The sequence below is a fragment of the Bombus bifarius genome, unplaced genomic scaffold (genome assembly GCF_011952205.1).
Source record: "Bombus bifarius isolate JDL3187 unplaced genomic scaffold, Bbif_JDL3187 scf7180000008008, whole genome shotgun sequence".
Classification (NCBI taxonomy): Eukaryota; Metazoa; Arthropoda; class Insecta; order Hymenoptera; family Apidae; genus Bombus; species Bombus bifarius.
In genome coordinates, this window is record NW_022884386.1 from 2,184,440 (window position 1) to 2,205,516 (window position 21,077).

At 36.1% G+C, this 21,077-nt stretch overlaps 6 protein-coding genes across 6 annotated transcripts; all 6 read right to left on the reverse strand.

Annotated features, from left to right (window-relative positions):
* Positions 1-1,957: 1,957 nt before the first annotated feature.
* On the reverse strand, positions 1,958-3,775 carry LOC117206654 (odorant receptor 4-like). The gene is made up of 5 exons (XM_033446162.1): positions 2,950-3,775; positions 2,770-2,869; positions 2,556-2,666; positions 2,114-2,269; positions 1,958-2,038 (listed from the first exon to the last, which is right to left on the reverse strand). Exons 1-5 carry the CDS (start codon positions 3,750-3,752, stop codon positions 1,988-1,990), a joined length of 1,221 nt encoding a protein of 406 aa, XP_033302053.1. The 5' UTR covers positions 3,753-3,775; the 3' UTR covers positions 1,958-1,987.
* A 2,654-nt stretch (positions 3,776-6,429) lies between these two features.
* On the reverse strand, positions 6,430-7,644 carry LOC117206579. Its single transcript, XM_033446058.1, has 3 exons — positions 6,778-7,644; positions 6,599-6,698; positions 6,430-6,522 (listed from the first exon to the last, which is right to left on the reverse strand). Exons 1-3 carry the CDS (start codon positions 7,575-7,577, stop codon positions 6,430-6,432), a joined length of 993 nt encoding a protein of 330 aa, XP_033301949.1. The 5' UTR covers positions 7,578-7,644.
* A 681-nt stretch (positions 7,645-8,325) lies between these two features.
* On the reverse strand, positions 8,326-10,157 carry LOC117206580 (odorant receptor 67c-like). The gene is made up of 5 exons (XM_033446059.1): positions 9,364-10,157; positions 9,189-9,288; positions 8,763-8,873; positions 8,525-8,680; positions 8,326-8,459 (listed from the first exon to the last, which is right to left on the reverse strand). Exons 1-5 carry the CDS (start codon positions 10,155-10,157, stop codon positions 8,409-8,411), a joined length of 1,212 nt encoding a protein of 403 aa, XP_033301950.1. The 3' UTR covers positions 8,326-8,408.
* A 2,730-nt stretch (positions 10,158-12,887) lies between these two features.
* On the reverse strand, positions 12,888-14,644 carry LOC117206582 (odorant receptor 85c-like). Its single transcript, XM_033446060.1, has 5 exons — positions 13,851-14,644; positions 13,677-13,776; positions 13,287-13,397; positions 13,049-13,204; positions 12,888-12,983 (listed from the first exon to the last, which is right to left on the reverse strand). The coding sequence occupies exons 1-5, from the start codon at positions 14,642-14,644 to the stop codon at positions 12,933-12,935; spliced, it is 1,212 nt and encodes a 403-aa protein (XP_033301951.1). The 3' UTR covers positions 12,888-12,932.
* Positions 14,645-16,685: 2,041 nt separating this feature from the next.
* Positions 16,686-17,700, reverse strand: LOC117206648. Its single transcript, XM_033446156.1, has one exon. The coding sequence runs from the start codon at positions 17,677-17,679 to the stop codon at positions 16,876-16,878; it is 804 nt and encodes a 267-aa protein (XP_033302047.1). The 5' UTR covers positions 17,680-17,700; the 3' UTR covers positions 16,686-16,875.
* Positions 17,701-18,343: 643 nt separating this feature from the next.
* Positions 18,344-20,864, reverse strand: LOC117206653 (odorant receptor 4-like). The gene is made up of 5 exons (XM_033446161.1): positions 19,910-20,864; positions 19,215-19,314; positions 18,908-19,009; positions 18,691-18,846; positions 18,344-18,426 (listed from the first exon to the last, which is right to left on the reverse strand). Exons 1-5 carry the CDS (start codon positions 20,728-20,730, stop codon positions 18,376-18,378), a joined length of 1,230 nt encoding a protein of 409 aa, XP_033302052.1. The 5' UTR covers positions 20,731-20,864; the 3' UTR covers positions 18,344-18,375.
* Between the last annotated feature and the right edge of the window lie 213 nt (positions 20,865-21,077).

A 21,077-nucleotide genomic window follows, 5' to 3' on the forward strand; every position in this document is an offset into this window, starting at 1 on the left:
TTTGATACTTTACGTTCTGTAGTAACCGTTCCTGATAGAAACAAGAGGTAAGAATTCGTTGAGCGAATCGGCATGCGATCGCGAGGGATTACAATTTCCGGAGTAGTAGAGAGACAATATTAAACACCATGGACGTATACACGATAGCATATGCAATTCCAGTATCGATTTTTGCCGAGAAATTACGTAGAGAAGACACCAGAAGATATTGTTGAAACATTTTCAACATATAAATTATTTTGTTTCTATTTTGAAACACATATTCAACGTACAACGTACAATACAATAGCTTGCACTTATCTTAAAAGGATATCTGGCTCAAGTACAAATAATAATCAGCGAGAAGGTGAATAATCAACATATTCTCACTAATGTCGTCAAATAATCTGTCTCAGCTAACGAGACATATACGTGTGTATAAATAACAATACAATAACCAGTAAATACCTTAATGTGTGCAGGTGATGCTCCACAATAATTCCTTTCTCTTCTTTCTATTCCTTCTTGACCTTCGTATCCACCAAACTATCGAACCTGGCCATCACCACGTTCAATGGACCATTTCTATGGATCGCTAGGATAGCGACCAAGCAATAAGCTTCCACATCACGATGATTCCAGAAAGAGTCTGTACAATGAGCACGATGTCATTCGTCGGGCTGAATCTAACGTCCAACAGATTTTTCTAAATCGGACAAGGTAACGAACACATGAAATAACTGTCATTCGCCACATGAAACACAATCTTCTTAAAGGTTTCAGTTACATTACAGATCAGAACGCCACTATACGTGCACAATGCAGCTACGAAAACAATGGAACGTCCGATTCTCGCGTTTTTCAACATCAATTCGCGATCGCTGGCATTTTTAACGACCTGCTAGTCGAGTTCCGTGTGTTTTATGCAACGGACCAATAGTCTTGATCCTCGTCTTCGAGCTGCCAGCGTCGTACACTTGGATAGTATATTCGATATCACGAGGGTAAAAAGTGTTAAATATCGGTGGTTCACTAGACAAGTCTACCATGATTACTTCGCGGAGATCGTTTGTCGACTGAAACCCTCAAGTTTCAAGTTTAATGCTATGGTAAAATGGCACGTGTGCGAGTTTCTTTTCGACCGCTCGTCGCCATGGTGCACCTGTTACCCTTCAAAGGGTTCGAGCCCTTCGGAGTTCTTGCTTGTACTGCATGTAATACTTCACGCGTTATTTACGATTTTAGTACCACGGAATTCATGATGTTGAGGGTCATGAATTAATTGATTTTTTTTTTTAGTGTCAGCGAATATGCTGCCTATTTTGCAGCAGGTCGAAGAAATCACTTTCTAGGGGATGAATTTCCATTCGTGAAAACTTGTCATGTTTCTTAGGGTACTTTCTGTTGTATATAGGTAAAACTAGAAACTAAGAAGCGCCACACATTATCGCCATAGCACATACTAGATATTCTCACGAGCATATGATGGCTCTTAATGGACTGTTTGTTTTTTTATATGTATAACACAAATTCGATTATTTGATTACGTTGACCAAGGAGGAAAATATTCATTATAAAAATCCCGCGAAAAGTATTTGAAAGGTAATGAAACTATATTAATCAATTGAAATGCAAATACATCGTGTAAGAATTTAATACATCAGTTATACGTTAGTTCTAGAATTATATTTTTCATATTCGTGAAAGATTTTCTATTTAAATCGCTGAATATTCGTATATACGCATTTCCGTATAGAAAAAAAAGCAAAAAATGATATAATCAACGAGGATACAGACCTAAAAAGTTCGTAGATTCATGGTTCAAAGGTTCGTAGCTCAAAGGTTAAAAAATCTCAAATATAGCACATCGTATTCTACTGATAAAAAATATTAATCGTGATTGTGTTACCACTGTATTCAAATTTGTATTGTATTTCAAATTTTACATCACCTACAGAAATATTCAAATAGAAAATCCGACAAAATCGTTAAATCCGTCAAAATTTAATCACGTCATTTGTCGTAACAGGTTCAAATATGCGAAACCAGTCTTTACCACCTGTAACAACAAAATATTTCACGTGGGCGGACATACATATACAGGAGAGTAAATACAAGAGACAAATTGACATACATCACCGAATGTGTATACAGACATGTGAACCAATTTTCCAGCAGTGATATGAACGACCATGCTCGATCGCGCAATGATCAAAATCAAGTTGAGGATTATTTTATCGGGTAAATAATACCAGTTTGTCATATAAACCACCTCCCCAACCTTTTGGCACTGAGAACAGTTTATTTAATTAGTAGGGATCACGATTTTGATTTTTCGTATTTATATTATTTGATATTAATATTTACATCACTTGACAATAACATTAATATTAGAATTACAAATGTCTATAATATAAAACGCGCAAGAAAGATACCAAAAGAGAGATATATGAAAAGAAAAGATCATTCGTGTTATCGAAAATGCATAGTTGCAAATCCATAGAATTTCTATTCAAAATTATCAATTATTCATTTTGGCTATAGTGGTAGTTTTGGTGTTAACGACTCTCAAATACCTGTTCTGTCAATATTTCACCGATGTAGCATATTACGAAAATATTAAAACAGATTGAAATGAGCATCATAAAATACGTAGATAAATTCTGAATATCGCGGTCAGCCCATTCCTAAAAAGAAATCGTACAGTGAATAACATAATAATAAGCAAAATTGAACCCTGAATGTGATTTGGAAAAACAGACAAATAATAATAATATATTTAATACGTACCGAAAGAATATAGTAGCCAATTACACATATATCCATCGTACACCTGAACATCTCTAAAAAATATATCCTGTTCATCACATCCTCGATGCACGAGATAAAACTGTAATTAACGCATAATGTAGTACCAATGATCGCTCTTGAAACAACCAACAAAAAGAAAGAATTAAAAATAGATCTTACTTCAACGTCCTCAGGTGTCGCTCTACGATTACTCCAATTTTCCGAAAACTACTAGTTTCCTTTTGCTCTCTTGCTTCCTTAACAAATTTAGTAATCCACATCATAATTACGTCCAATTGACCACACGCGTGAGCAGCTAGCACAGCTGCGAGACTAAAAATTCCAACCGTACTAGAGTTCGCGATAAGAGCAGCCCAAATTTGTAAAAAAAGCATGATTTCGTTTGCTGGACTTTCATCGACGTTCACCAACTTCTTGTATACTGCACAAGGTAACACGTGTAAGACCCTCGTCTCGTTTCCAATTTGAATCTCGGTTGTAGTTAACGCTGTCACAAAGCAAAAGCACAAAACGCCAGCCTGCATGAAAACGGCGCACGAAGCAGCTACATAGCGACTGAATTTCGCGTTCTTCATCATCACGTGTTGATCCTCCTCCCTAGTCACTGTTCGCCAGTCAGCTTCAATGTGTTCCACGCAATGTCGTATGTCCCTGCCGCGTATTAACAAAGCCGTGTAATTGGCGCTGCTGACGAACCAATGACTGACAGGTCCCAGTGTCTTCAGTTTCATGTAAATGCTTTCGTCTTCTAGAATCATTAGTAACAGACTAGGAATCGCAGTGACGATTACGGAGGTGAAGCAAATGATGTTTAAAATAAATGAAACAATCTTTTCCAGTCTTGTGGTGGATGGAGACGATGGCCATGCACCAATCGGTTTTAAGAACCATCGATTCAATTGAAGACTGTAGTCACTGTTGCTGTTGCTGTCGTCTTCTGTGATCACTGGTTCGTTCGTCATCGCGAAATGAAGCTGTTGTTAGAAAGTAGCCGTGCATCAATGGGGGATGCACGGAGCAGTGCAACGCTTGCGCGTGTTTTTTAGATGTTTGTTCAATTAATCGATTTGCCTAGTCGGCAGAACTTGTTTTAGAATAGTATGAAAGTATATGCTCTTGAAAATTGCTGGTTGGTATCGTGTGAAGTGGATGGTGTGCATGCAATGACTCATTCGTGTCCCCAACTTTTAGAGTGTATGTTCTGAAACTTTTAGTAGAAGATGGGTTGTGATACGTAATTGTGTTATGTGTAATTATGCTTGTAATTATAATAAATTTTATAGTAAATAATAATTTTCATTACTTCTGCCGGTATTTACAAATACCGATTTTAAGACTAGATATCTATTATTACGAATAAAATTACGAATAAAATTGAAATCATTATTAGCAAAATTACATTGTTACATTGTAGTCGCAACTCTGATATTTGATCTGATATTGTTGCACGAACACCGTCTGATACTTAATTCGATACTGTTTGAAGACTCTCAATGAAAGCATAAAATTAAGGAACAGTATATAGATATTGATAAAATTACAAGACATTAAAATGTGTCACCAATGTTTGTATTTCAAATTCTACAACTTCATCTACAATAGTATATAAGTAAGAAATTCATTAGAAGTGCATTCAGTCATGTCATTTGACACAGTATATTAAGATACGCGAAGGCCAGTCTCATCACCTGGAATAGCAAATTTTTTAGTCTGCAAAGAAAGATACATATTCGTAGATACATACAATAATGTGACTTACATCAGCGAACGTGTGTATGGACATGTGAATTAATTTTCCTGCAGTGATTTCAATGACCACACTCGATCTTGCGATGATCAAAATCAACTCAAGGATTCTTTTCCTGGGTAAGAAATACCAATTTGTCATATAGACTATCTCACCAACTTTCATGCACTGTCGACAATTCGTTAGATTAGTCGTGGATTCCACGGTTTTGATCGCTAGACATCTTCGCGTTAACGTGTCTCTGGTACCTGTTCTATTAGCACTTCGCCGATATAACATAATACAAATGTATTGAAAGTGAGTGATGCGCATATTACGAAATAAGAGGTGAGGCTTCGAACATCATGATCGGACCATTCCTAGAAATAAGTACATTCAAATCTTCTGAAAAGATTTCGAATTTTATCAGCATTAATCGTTTGTTACCGAAGATTATAATACGATATGAGTAGGTTGCGATTTTTGATGCATTAATGCGACATTTATGAAGAAGTGCTCATAATTCATATAATATCCATAAATACATAAAATATCCAACATAAAATAGTAGTTAGAAACTTCAGTAAAACAAATTTCTATTTAAGTTCGTGCGTGGGTAACAACATTTTGCACAAAATAATTTGAATATGAAGCTATCGTCATACATACAGGATGATCCATCTTTTTATACGAAGACTTGTTAATATGTTTCGTGTGTATATGAACATATAAGAAAATACTGTTATGTCGATATAAGTTTTGTGGTGCTTCATTAGAATGTAACGAAAATTGAAAATATAAATAGAACAATATCTGGACCCATGGTGTGTCTGCCGAAAGCAAGAGCAAGTAAAACTCAAACTTTTTTATATCAACGGTGCGAACGATTTATGACACTCGCGCCTGCGAGAAAATTTTCTCAGTCCTCTATCCTTCGCTTTGGTTAGTTTCACGTGTATTATTTTTCTGTCCAAGTTTTTCCATCAGCCTCAATAGCATTTGCGAGGGTAATAAATCTCGAGTTTCTAAAGGGCCCACCTGTCGAAAATCTGCTTATTAAAGATAGATCGCATCAAGCGGCTCTGACCAGAAGAAGTTTCTCTGTGTCATCAAATGTAGAGAAACAAGTTTCTCCGCCAAGTCGTACTGCGATCTGGAAGAAGCGCGCTAAGGGTGCAGAGAATACGGAGTGCAACGAGAACAATAGACAAATCCCTAACTAGCCGAACTAGCATAGGAGTCAGCCAATTAGGTGAAAAAAGAAAGTGTCTTTGGACCTCGAGAAGGGCGGACAAACTGCAGAGGCGAACAGTAAGAAAAATATTTCGATCAGGTGCGCCCGAAGAAAAGTTTGTACTCCGTTAACAAATGAAAGATACTTCTACCGATTTATTGTGAAGTGACAACACGTCTCATATCGTTCATAGGTCTTTTATGTGTATTGTGCGTTGAATGAAAAGATATATCAAGGAAGGCATAATTTCTGATTGATTCGTTGAGATAAAACAAAATCAAAATGAACTTCATAGGGTAATAAATTCAATACTTTATCAATAATAGGAACGATAAACATTTTGAAATGGGATATTAGCAACTAGTAATAGTCATCGTACATATGGTTTCTCTCGTATTTCATATTTTTGACATCACTTCTTAAGAATTTCAAGTAGTTTCTTTAGCAATTCCTATAAAACGTGGTGAAAAAGCACACACACAAGAGCCCAGCGCATCTTACACATATGTACGTAGTATAAAGTATAAAGATAGCTTGATATCGTATTAAGTTGTCCCAATAGTTTCTTTCGATTTATACGAAATATTAGATAGGCAACATTTTTTGACTTGTGTTATTTTATTGAATTATGTATGATGCATTTTGTTCCATTGAAATAAAGAAAACAACATTTGACAGATTAAGTTTCATGTTTATATAAAGATGCATTGTTGTAAGACATGTTTGTTGAAAAACACTTTTGGGACACAAAGAAAGACACTTCTGGGACAACCTAATATTATGCAATGTCAGTTTAAAAAATTAGTTAACATAATAAGCACTACATATGTTTGATGTTCCATATGTACCGTAACGATATAATACCCAACCATGCATATTGCCAAAACGCATCTAAACAACTCTATCATGCATACCCAGCTCATTATTTCCTCTATACGTGCTATAAAACTGCAATTAACACCAATAAATAATCATCAATAAAAAAGTCATTGTCAAGGAATTAATCAAAATGATATAAGAATCTTACTCTAGTATTCTCAGATGATGTTTTACGATCGTTTCAATTTTTCTAAAAGAAGTAACCTGCTTTCTGTTTCCAGCTTCATTCACGTAGTCATTGATCCAAATCGTTAACACGCCCAGTTGACCGCAAGCATGTGCGGCCAAGACACTCGCGAGGGTGTAAAATGCAATTCCACTGGAGTCGGCGATGAAAGCCGATAGAAACTGCACTACGAGGACTATTTCGTTCGCGGGACTCGTGTCGACTGGGATCATCTTGTTGTAAACATCAAAAGGTAACGTACGTATGGTCCTTGTTTCGTTGCCAACTTTGATGATCTGCACATTGGATGCACTTACTATACAGTAAGACATGATACCACTATGCACGAAGATCGCGCACATAGTCGACACGTATCGGCCAAACTTCGCGTGTTTCAACATTACTTGTTGCTCGTCCTCTTTCTTCACCATCCGCCAGTCAGTTTCAATACGTTCAACACAGTCACTGATATTTCTGCCCCGAAACAGCAGGTTCGTGTAATTGATTCCACCGAGAAATGAATGAGTCAGAGGACCAAATACTTTTACTTTTTTATAAAAACTATCACCTACGAAGATTAAATGAGCGACGCAAGGTATTATGTTGAACAGTATAATGACGTAGCAGAGAACGATTAAAAACAAGGAAATGACTCTTTCGCGTGTCGACGTAGTGGAGAAATATGGCCAGGCACCGATCGGTTTTAATATCCAACGATTTATTTGTAGACTGTAATCGCTATGACTCTTGGCGTTCGCTTTTATGATCACGGATTCGCTCATCGTGGCTTCTCATCGATGTCCCGGTAACTATTGAATTGCCTTTCTTACAGGAGAATAACAGCACGAAGTTGTTGAACGCCTGCGCGAATTTTTTTCCGTAGTATTATAGCCGATCGATTTGTCTAGTTGTTAGAATTTGTGGTAAGACAACAAATGTAGGTTTGGAAGTTGCTTTAGAAAGTTGTGAATAATTGCAAGAATCGAAGAGCACGAAGCACGCAATGCTTCTTGTGTTTCACGAGATCGAATTGGGTTGGGGCAGGGAAGAATTTATGAAATCGATTCTTTAGACTGTTGGAAGATTGCGTCGAAACAATAAGTGTTAATTTGTACCGTTTCTAGTTTCAAACTGAAGGAATGGAAATATTCCTTTGGTATATGCAAGATAAAATTTGTAACTGTGTTAAAAACAAAATTGATAAAACTACTTACTGTGACACTAAAAGTATCAAACACTCTACAAGTACAATTATACATTTAATGCAAATACTTCCATTCTGGTATCGCCGGTCAACAGTGGCCACTATGACGTCATTGGAAAGTCACTTGTGGCAATCAGTATGTTAATGATGCGATATAATTTCATTTCAGAACTTTCAAGTATTGGAATAGATGTGGAATTGAGAAGATAGTAATGCGGAGAAAATAATGAGTAGCGAAAGGAACAAGTAGGAATATAAGAAATATAAAACACACGTATATGTACATTAAATGTATAAAGTTCCAGTGCATTAGATGCAGGTTCTGTGTTGCTATTGTTTGTATTCTAAATTTTATAATATCGTTTACAAAAAGTTACACAATTAAAAAATTAATTAGTAATGTATTTAATCATGTCATTTGTCGTAAGAGATTCAAATACGCGAAACCGGTCTTTACCACCTGAAATGAGAATACTTCATGTAAACGGACACACAGATGTAAATAAGAGGATCAAAATGACTTACATCACCGAATGTGTAGACAGACATGTGAACCATTTTTCCAGCAGTGATTTGAACGACCACGCCCGATCGCGCGATGATCAAAATCAAGTCGAGGATTGTTTTATCGGGTAAGTAATACCAGTTTGTCATATAAGCTACTTCACCAACCTTCTTACTCTGTGAAAAATTGAATTTCGATAGTCGTTATTACGATTTTGATATGTTGCATTTATGTCAAATATTAATATGCGCCTGGTACCTGTTCTGTCAATATTTCACCTATGTAACATATTAGAAAAACGTTGAAACCAATTGAAATATATATCATAATATACGTAATCAGGCTTTGAACGTTTTGATCAGCCCATTCCTGGAAGTGTTACGCAAAATGTATTATATATAAAAATAGTTATAGCAAAAATAGTTATATATAAAAACTAATTTACAATGATTCCAAAAAGTATCTGCACATCATTTTCCAATGAAGCGCCCTTTTAATGGAGTTGTGTATTTCATTTTATTTATTAAAGATTTTATTATATGAAAGTAGCATTGAATGATAGGAAATTTAACATACTTGGATCTAATTAACTAATATGTAAATGTTATAATACGTGCAATGGTGTGCGAATATTTTTTGTGAACAGTGTGGATTTGACATTGAGGGAGAATGCTTGACGTATACCGAAAGAATGTAGTAACCCAGTATGCATATGTTCATCGTGCATCTAAATATTTCTAAGAAATATACTCGGTTCATCAACTTCTCGATGTATCCAATGAAACTGCAATTATCACGTAACATAGTCACAGAGTTCACTAACACGAATCCAGCAAAAAAAGAATACGAATAATCTTACTTCAGCGTCCTCAAGTGCCGCTCCACAATAACTCCTATGCCCTTAGGACCATCTGTCTTCTTCGGTTCGTTCACGAATTCAGTGATCCATACCATAACTACATTGAGCTGACCGCACGCGTGAGCAGCTAGAACAGCTGCAAGACTGAACATTCCAACTGTACTGGAGTTCGCAATAATAGTACACCACGCTTGCAAGAAGAGCACGATTTCGTTCGTGGGACTTTCATCGACGTTTATCAGCTTCTTGTATACTGCACAAGGTAACACGTGTAAAATCCTCGTCTCGTTTCCAACTTGAATCTCCACTGTATCCATTGCTGTGACGAAAATAAAGCACATAACGCCACTCTGCATGAAAATAGCGCACGAAGCTGCTACATAGCGACCGAATTTCGCGTTCTTTAACATCACCCATTGATCCTTCTCTCTGGTCACTGTTTGCCAGTCAGCTTCCATGTGTTCCATGCACTGACGTATATCTTTGCTCCGAAGTAGTAAAGTAGTGTAATTCGCGCCACTGACGACCCAATGACTCACGGGACCTAGAGATTTCAGTTTCAAATAAATACTCTCGTCTTCTAAAAACATGCGTACCAAACAAGGAATCGTAGTGAGTAGTATCGAAGTGTAGCAAATGACGTTTAATGTAATCGAAACTATCTTCTCGAATCTCGTAGTAGAGGGAAACGTCGGCCATACACCGATTGGTTTTAGGAACCATCGATTCAGTTGGAGACCGTAGTCACTGTTGGCCTTAGCGCTTGCTCCTATTGTCACGGGCTGGTTCGTCATCGTGAAATGTAGTCGTCATTGCGATCGTAGAGACTATTAATGCATCAAAAGTCAATGCGTGGGGACTCTGGCGCAAGTTTTTTAGGTACTTGTTCGCTGATCGATTCCAGTCGGTTGGAGTTGTTTCAGAACAGTTGAATAAACTTGTAAATTATTTCTCGGAATCGTGTGCACGCAAAGTGCATTTTCACTGTGTACTCAAACTTTTTTTAATCGAATTGTGTTATGTAACAAAAGCTTATAGTCGGTTTCGTCAGTTCTTTAATGTCGTAGCTTTGTAATACCATCTCTAAGATTTGATCTGTTATTGTCGAACGAATATCGTCTGACATTGTTTGATTTGATAAGAAGAAAATATTATCTATAATTATAATACCAATGAAAAATCTCAAAGAAGGAATAAATTTTAAAAAGAACATTCATATTGGTAGAATTATAAGACATTAAAGTATGTTACCATTGTTTATATTTCGATTTCTACGATTTAATCTACAAAATTATATGAGCAAGAAATTCATTAGAAGTGCATTTAGCTATGTCATTTGACACAGTATATTAAGATATGCAAATGCCAATCTCGTCACCTGGAATAGCAAATATTATAGTTTGGAAAGAAAATGTGTATTCGTAGATAACGGATAATCATCTGACTTACATCTCCGGACTTGTGTATGAACATGTGAATATGTCAATGACCACACTCGATCGTGAGATTTTCAAAATCAACACAAGGATCCTTTTTCTAGGTAAGAAAGACCAATTTGTCATATAAACTCTCACCGAATTTCATGCACTGTCAACAATTCACTCGATTAGTCGTGGATTTCTCGGTATTGATCGCTAGACATCTTCGGGTTAACGTGTCTCTGGTACCTGTTCTATTAGCAATGCACCAATATAACATAATACAAATTTATTGGAAGTGAGTGATGCGCATATTACGAAATAAGAAGTGAGGCTTCGAACATCATGATCGGACCATTCCTAGAAATAAGTACATTCATATCTTCTGAAAAGATTTCGAATTTTATCAGTATTAATCGTTTGTTACCGAAGATGATAATACGATATGAGTAGGTTGCGATTTTTGATGCATCGATGCGACATTTATGGAAAAGTGGGCATAATTCATATAATATCCACAAATGCATAAAATATTCCATATAAAGTAGTAGTTAGAAACTTCAATGAAACAAATTTCTATTTAAGTTCATGCGTGGGTAACAACATTTTGCACAAAATAGTTTGAATATGAAGCTATCGTCATACATACAGGATTATCCATCTTTTTATACGAAGCCTTGTTAATATGTTTTGTGCATATATGGACATATAAGAAAATACTGTTATGTGGATATAAGTTTTGTGGTGTTTCATTAGAATGTAACAATAATTGAAAATATAAATAGAACAATATCTGGACCTATGGTGTGTCTGCCGAAAGCAAGAGCAAGTAAAACTCAAACTTTTTTGTATCAACGGTGCGAACGATTTATGACACTCGCGCCTGCGAGAAAATTTTCTCAGTCCTCTATCCTTCTCTTTGGTTAGTTTCACGTGTATTATTTTTCTGTCCAAGTTTTTCCATCAGCCTCAATAGCATTTGCGAGGGTAATAAATCTCGAGTTTCTAAAGGGATCACCTGTCGAAAATCTGGTTATTAAAGATAGATCGCATCAAGCGGCTCTGACCAGAAGAAGTTTCTCTGTGTCATCAAATGTAGAGAAACAAGTTTCTCCGCCAAGTCGTACTGCGATCTGGAAGAAGCGCGCTAAGAGTGGGACGCAAGGGTTTATGTTGAACAGTCTAATGACGTAGCAGAGAACGATTAAAAATAAGGAAATGACGCCTTAGTGTGTCGACGTAATGGAGAAATATGTCCAAGCACCGACCGGTTTTAATATCTACCGATTTATTTGTAGACTGTAATCGCTATGACTCTTGGCGTTCGCTTTCATGATCGTGGATTCGCTCATTGTGGCTGCCCCGGTAACTATTGAATTGCCTCTCTTACAGGAGAATAACAGCACGAAGTTGTTTAACGCCTGCGCGAATTTTTTTCGGTATTATTAAAGCCGATCGATTTGTCTAGTTGTTAGAATTTGTGATAGGACAACAAATGTAGGTTTGGGAGTTGGTTTAGAAGGTTGTGAATAATTGCAAGAATCGAAGAGCTCGAAGCACGCAATGCTTCTTGTGGTTCACGAGATCGAATTGGGTTTAGTCGAGGCAGGGAAGTATTTATGAAATCGATTCTTTAGACTGTTGGAAAATTGCGTCGAAACGAAATAAGTGTTAACTTCTACCATTGCTAGTTTCAAACTTAAGGGATGGAAATATTCCTTCGGTATATGCACGATAAAATTTGTAACTCTGTTAGGAATAAAATTTATAAAGCTATTTACTGTAACACTAAAAGTATTAAACACTCTACAGGTACAATTATACATTTAATGTAAATACTTCCATTCTGGTATCGCCGGTCAACAGTGGCCACTATGACGTCATTGGAAATTCACTTGTGACAATCAGTATGTTAATGGTGCGATATGATTTCATTCTTGATGTGAAATTGAGGAGATAGTAATGCGAGGAAAATAATGAGTAATGAGAGGAACAAATAAGAAATATGAAATACGCGTATATGTACATTAAATGTATAAAATTCCAGTGCATTAGATGCAGATTCTGTGTTGCTATTGTTTGTATTCCAAATTTTACAATATCGTTTACAAAAAGTTACACAATTAAAAAATTAATTAGTAATGTATTTAATCATGTCATTTGTCGTAAGAGATTCAAATACGCGAAACCGGTCTTTACCACCTGAAATGGGAATATTTCATGTAGACGGACACACAGATGTAAATAAAAGGATCAAAATGACTTACATCACCGAATGTGTAGACAGACATGTGAACCATTTTTCCAGCAGTGATTTGAACGACCACACCCGATCGCGCGATGATCAAAATCAAGTCAAGGATTGTTTTATCGGGTAAGTAATACCAGTTTGTCATATAAGCTACTTCACCAACCTTCTTACTCTGTGAAAAATTGAATTTCGTTAGTCGTTATTACGATTTTGATATGTTGCATTTATGTCAAATATTAATATGCGCCTGATACCTGTTCTGTCAATATTTCACCTATGTAACATATTAGAAAAACGTTGAAACCGATTGAAATATATATCATAATATACGTAACGAGACTTTGAACGTTTTGATCAGCCCATTCCTGGAAGTGTCACGCAAAAGGAATAAGATAGTTATATATAAAAACTAATTTACAATGACTCCAAAAAGTATCTGCACATCATTTTCCAATGAAGCGCCCTTTTAATGGAGTTGTGTATTTCATTTTATTTATTAAAGTTTTAATTATATGAAAGTAGTATTGAATGATAGGAGATTTATCATACTTGGTTCTAATTAATTAATAATACGTGCAATGGGGCGCAAATACTTTTTGTGAACACTGTGAATTTGACATTGAGAGAGAATGTTTGATGTATACCGAAAGAATGTAGTAACCCAGTATGCATATGTCCATCGTGCATCTAAATATCTCTAAAAAATATATCCGGTTCATCAGATTCTCGATATATCCAATGAAACTGCAATTATCATGTAACATAATCACAGTGTTCACTATCACGAAACCAACAAAAAAGAATACGAGTAATCTTACTTCAGCGTCCTCAAATGTCGCTCCACGATAACTCCTATGCTGTTAGGACCATCTGCCTTCTTCGGTTCGTTCACGAATTCAGTGATCCATACCATAACTACATTCAGCTGACCGCACGCGTGAGCAGCTAGAACAGCTGCAAGACTGAACATTCCAACTGTACTGGAATTCGCAATCATAGTGCACCACGCTTGTAAAAAGAGCACGATTTCGTTCGTTGGACTTTCATCGACGTTTATCAGCTTCTTGTATACTGCACAAGGTAACACGTGTAAAATCCTCGTCTCGTTTCCAATTTGAATTTCCACAGTATCCATTGCTGCGACGAAAATAAAGCACATAATGCCACTCTGCATGAAAATAGCGCACGAAGCTGCTACATAGCGACCGAATTTCGCGTTCTTTAGCATCACCCATTGATCCTTCTCTCTGGTCACTGTTTGCCAGTCAGCTTCCATGTGTTCCATGCACTGACGTATATCTTTGCTCCGCAGTAGTAAAGTAGTGTAATTCGCGCCACTGACGATCCAATGACTCACGGGACCTAGCGACTTTAGTTTCAAATAAATACTCTCGTCTTCTAAAAACATGCGTACCAAACAAGGAATCGTAGTGAGTATTATCGAAGAGTAGCAAATGACGTTTAATGTAATCGAAACTATCTTCTCGAATCTCGTAGTAGAGGGAAACGACGGCCATACACCGATTGGTTTTAGGAACCATCGATTCAGTTGGAGACCGTAGTCACTGTTGGCCTTAGCGCTTGCTCCTATTGTCACGGGCTGGTTCGTCATCGTGAAATGTAGTCGTCATTGCGATCGTAGAGACTATTAATGCATCAAAAGGCAATGCGTGGGGACTCCGGCGCAAGTTTTTTAGGTACTTATTCGCTGATCGATTCCAGTCGGTTGGAGTTGTTTCAGAACAGTTGAATAAACTTGTAAATTATTTCGCGGTATCGTGTGCACGCAAAGTGCATTTTCACTGTGTACTCAAACTTTTTTTAATCGAATTGTGTTATGTAACAAAAGCTTATAGTCGGTTTTGTCAGTTCTTTAGTGTCGTTGCTTTGTAATACCATCTCTAAGATTTGATTTGATATTTTTGAACGAATGTCGTCTGACATTGCTTGATTTGATACGAAGGAAATATTATCAATAATTATAATAAAAATGCAAAATCTCAAAGAAAGAATTAATTTTAAAAAGAATATTCATATTAATAGAATTATGAGACATTAAAGTGTGTTACCATTGTTTATATTTCTACGATTTAATCTACAAAATTATATATGTAAGAAATTCATTAGAAGTGCATTTAGCTATGTCATTTGACACAGTATATTAAGATACGCAAATGCCAATCTCATCACCTGGAATAGCAAATATTATAGTTTGGAAAGAAAAATGCGTATACATAGGTAACAGATAATCATTTGACTTACATCACCGAACGTATGTATGGACATGTGAATTAATTTTCCTGCGGTGATTTCAATGACCACACTCGATCGTGCGATGATCAAAATCAACTCAAGGATTCTTTTTCTAGGTAATATATACCAATTTGTCATATAAACTATCTCACCGACTTTCATGCACTGTCAACAATTCATTCGATTAATCGTGGATTCCTTGGTCTGGATCGGTGGACATCTTCGCGTTAACGAGTCACCGGTACCTGTTCTGTTAGCAATTCACCAATATAACATAGTAGAAATGTATTGAAAGTAACTGATGCAAATATTATGAAATAGGAAGTAAGGCTTCGAACATCATGATCGGACCATTCCTAGAAATAAGTATATTCATATCTTCTGAAAAAATTTCGAATTTTATCAGAATGGATCTTTTGATTTGAAAAATGGAGATGTGATATGAGTGTGTTACGAATTTTGATGATTTTACGCGGAATACATATATTATACAAAATTGTATAGAACATCCAATATAAAGTAGTCGTGAAACAAATTTCTATTTAATTTGTCACTTTAGTTCGTGTATTCGTAATAATATTTTGAATAAATATCTACGATTAGGAACGAAACTATCGACATACGTGTGATATATAGGGCAATCAAGAAATATTTTTGGACGAAGCTTTGTCTTATGTTTTACGTGTTTACAAACAAGAAAAATCTGTTATATAGATACAAGCTTGATACTTCATTAAAGTATAACTCCTTGATTCAGAACTACTATACTTATGTGATATACTGAATATACCAAATAAGAATTAATTTGAGATTGATTCGCTGGGGTAAAACAATATCAAAATCATCTTCATACAGTAATAAATTCAATATTTTATCATTGACAGGAACAAGAACCATTTTGAAATGGAATATTAACAGCTAGTGACCACATTGATTGTCAATTTTCGTTTTCTAGCATAGTCAGTGTACATTTGTTTTCCGTCATATTTTTCTCATAACTTTTTAAGAATTTCAAACATTTTCTTTAATTATTCCTATAAAACATAGTGAAAAAACATGCTCGAAAGAGTCGGTGTACCTTATATATTCACGTAGTATTAATATAGTATAAAGATAGCTTGATATCGTATTAGATTGTCCAGAAAGATTTTTTCCTTTTATAAGAAAATAATAGATACGTAACATTTGTTGTTTCGTATTATTTTATTGAATTATGTATGATCCATTTTGCACTATTAAGGTAAAGAGAACAACATTTGACCGATTGGGTTTCATGTTTGTATAAAGATGCATTGTTGTAAAAGACATGATTGTAAAAGAAAGACACTTTTGGGACAACCTAATATTATTCAATGTCAGTTTAAAAAATTAGTTACATAATAAACACTACATATATCTGATGTCCCATATGTACCGTAACGATATAATACCCAACCATGCATATTGCCAAAACGCATCTAAACAACTCTGTCATGCACACCCAGCTCATTACTTCTTCTATACGTGCTATAAAACTGCAATTAACACCAACATATAATCACCAATAAAAAAAGCTATTTTCAACAAATTAACCAAAAAGATATAAGAATCTTACTCTAATGTTCTCAGATGATGTTCCACGATCGTTCCAATTTTTCTAAAAGAAGCATCCTCCTTTCTGTTACCAGCTTCATTCACGTAGTCACTGATCCAAATCGTTAACACGCTCAGTTGACCGCAAGCGTGTGCTGCTAAGACACTCGCGAGGGTGTAAAATCCAATTCCGCTGGAGTCGGTGATGAAAGCCGACAGAAACTGCATTACGAGGACTATTTCGTTCGCGGGGCTCGTGTCAACTGGAATCATCCTGTTGTAAACACCAAGGGGCAACGAACGCATCATCCTTGTCTCGTTACCAACTTTAATGATCTGCGTACTGGACGCACTTACTATACAGTAAGACATAATACCACTGTGCACGAAGATCGCGCATATAGCTGACACGTATCGGCCAAACTTCGCGTGTTTCAACATTACTTGTTGCTGTTTCTCTTTCGTCACTATTTGCCAATCAGTTTCAATGTGTTCCACACAGTCACTTATATTTTTGCTTCGAAACAGCAGGTTGGTGTAGTTGATTCCACCGATGAACCAATGACCCAAAGGACCGAACACTTTTACTTTTCTATAAAAACTATCATCTTCGAAGATTAAATGAGCGACGCAGGGGATTATGCTGAACAGTATAACGACATAACAGAGGATGATCAAAGAGACGGAAATGACTTTTTCGAGTGTCGAGGTGGTGGAAAAATATGGCCAAGCACCGATCGGTTTTAAGAACCAGCGATTTAACTGGAGACTGTAATCACTGTGGCTTTTGGCGTCCGTTTTTATAATCGTGGATTCGTTCATGGTGACTGCTCATCGGAGTCGCAGTAGTTATTGAATTGCTTCTCTTACCGCAGAATAGTAGACACAAAGTTGTTCAACGCTTGCGCGGATTTTTTTCAGTAGTATTATAGTCGATCGATTAGTCTGGTTGTTAGAATTTGTCGCAGGAGAGCAAAGGGAGGTTTAGAAGTTGCTTTAGAAAGTTGGCTGTAATTGGAAAATTCGAAGAATACGAAGCACGCAACGCTTCTGCTGGTTTACTAGGTTACATTAGGTTTCATCGAGGCTGGGATGAATTTATGAAATCGATTCCTTAGACAGTGATGAGACGGTGTCGAAACGAAGTAAGTGTTAGATAGGATCGCTGCTAGTTTCAAAGTATAGGGTATAGAAATAAATGCGTTGCTTCTTCTTTACCTATATTTCTGTCTAACAGGAAATTATCATTTACCTACTGACATTGATATTTATTTGTTGACTACTGGCCGAATTTTATGTCATACTCCTGGCACTGCTTATTCGGGGATATGTACAATAAAATTCTTCGCTCCGATGGAAGTACAATTGCTAACGACATTTACTATAATATTCAAAGTATTTAAAAATTTTACTAATGTTCATTTAACGAAAATAATTTAATCCTGGCGACATCAATCGACGGTACCAATATGACGTCGTTAGGACCGGTGTAGCTTTCTTGGTTTAAATTTAAAGGGGTTACATCATTGTGCGGATCATGTTCAGGTATGCGAAAGACGTTTTAAACACCTAAAAAATAGGATACACGTATATTTCTATTAAATATGTAAAATTCTAGTGCATAAGATGTAGATTCCATCAAAATTACGCAACAATTTCAGTCTACTATGAAATTAAAATATAATAAGTACTAAATAAAAATTGGCTATACACAGATATAATAAATTGAGTAAAATTGTTTATCAATGTAAAATCCCAGCATTTTAAACATAGATTCTATCGAGAGTTCGATCAATTGTACCTTAAACGTTTTTATATTTGGTCGATACTTACGGCGCCAAAGGTAGCGATAGATATTTGTACGAATTTTCCAGCAGTAATTTTGACCACCATGCTCGATCTTGAAATAACCAGCACTAAACCGAGAGCAGTTTTGGGAGGTAGTCGGTACCATTCAGTCATATAAACTTTTTTCCCAACTCTTTCGCCCTGTCGTGTATTTGATAGTTTGAGGTTTCATATAAATTCTCTTTTATTGTTGCTTTCTTACCTGTTCAGTAATTATTTCCCCGATATAACAGAATATAAATATATTAAATACCATGGACGCATACAGTATAGCGTATGCAATTATTACATCCTTCGATTTTTCCTGAGAAATTAAAATATGTGTGTCGTATAAATAGTTACGCGAATTAAGTAGAAAAGTCAACGTATGAGTCGCCGTTCTCTATTTAACACTACTTTATTTACGTCAGAAGGTATCTGAATATTAAAGTGACTTTAACTCTGTCTAGATGATATTATAGAAATATTTCTAATACATAAATTTTTTTTAGTTCTATTTTGAAGCGTACCGTGAGCAAATAATATTTGATCATGCACATGTTCATCGTACATCCCACCAACTCAACGAGACATATCATATTCATAACTTTCTCTATAGATGCCATGAGACTGAAAGTAATATTTTCGTAATATAAACCCATCATAGAAATTTCATAGCAAAATAACATTACAAAATAATAAACGTATAAATTCATCAGAGAAAATTAATTTAGTATAAATAATTTTTCCTACGATTAGGCATGCTTAAATTATTTTGTCGCATTGACACAGTAGTGTCGTGTTTCATTTATTTAGTGTCTTACTTGAATTTCTAAATCTTAATAATTTGCAAAAAAAAAACGTCCATTCTTTCAAAAGCATGTTGACCATAGTCAATAAATCTAGGTTGTAAACCTTACAATTATCATTGCGGATGACAGATATATCTGAATTAGAAATGCAAATAATAATCAACAGAAGAATCAAATAAGAACGTATTCTAGAAAATGCTGTATCAATAAATAAATCGTATACGAGTACCCAATAACTTGCAATTTTATCATACTTTGCAAGTTTTAAAAGGATACTTGGCTGAAATAGAAGTATAAAACAAAAAGAAAAAAAAAAGACAAGAAATAACATAGTCTCATTGATATTATCAAATAATCCATACCATTAAATGAGACATATATGCACAAATAACAACACAATAACCAGTAAGAACCTTAATGTTCGCAGATGATGTTCAACGATAATCCCAAGCTTCCTCTGAGCGACTTTCTGTTCTTCCTGTTTCTCCTCCTCCTTCGTATTCACCAAATTGTCCAACCTGGCCATCACCACGTTCAATTGGCCACTTGCATGCATCGTTAGGACAGCTGCTAAGCCACAAGCACCCACCGTGACAGAGGTCACGACGAACCCAGAAAGGAGCTGCAGGGTGAGCACGATCTCATTCGCTGGACTGAATCTAACGTCCAACAAATTCGTGTAAAACGGATAAGGTAACGGGTACATGGAGTAACTGTCATTCCCCAGATGAAACACCATCTTCTTAAAGCCATTAGTCACTGTGTAGGCTAGAACGCCACTGTGCATGCACAATGCAGCTACGAGCGCGATGAAACGCCCGACCTTCGCGTTCTTTAACATCAATTCACGATCGTTTTCATTTTCGACGATCTGCCAGTCGCGCTCCACATGTTTTATGCAACGGACGATATCGTCGATTCTCGACAAGAGGCAACAATAATTCAGTTCTCCCATCAGCCAATGACTAACTGGACCAATGGCCTTCATCCTCGTCTTCGAGTTTTCAGCTTCGTACGCAATGTACAATATACAAGGTACGATCATGAAGATAATCAACGAATGGCAAATAAAGTTCAACAATCTAACGAATAATCTCTGCGTTCTGGTTGTCTTAGCAAGCCTCGGCCACGCTCCGATTGGTTGCATTAACCAGCGATTCACCTGGATGCTATATTCGAAATCACGAGCGTAAATAACGTTGGATATCCGTGGTTCGCTAGTCAAGTCCAACATGATTACTTCGCGGAGATCGTTTGTGGAGTGACTAACTCAAGTTTCAGGTATAATGCTATGGTAAAATGGCGCATGCGCGATTTTTTTCTCGACCGGGTATGCAAAGTTGTGCCATGGCGAGAATATTTAACGAATAAATGTAATGGTACAGACGGAGAATGCTCATTGATTTATCCACTAAAGTTGTACGGTGAATTGGAATCGATGTACCTTAGGGTATAGTTTTTAGCCTGCGATTTCCATCATTTTTATGAGGGAAGCAAGTTGATAAAGTGCATGATAAGTGTCTTTTGGATCTTTAAATAATGAATTTTGTACGTGCGTTTTTGTATGTATAAAATAAATTT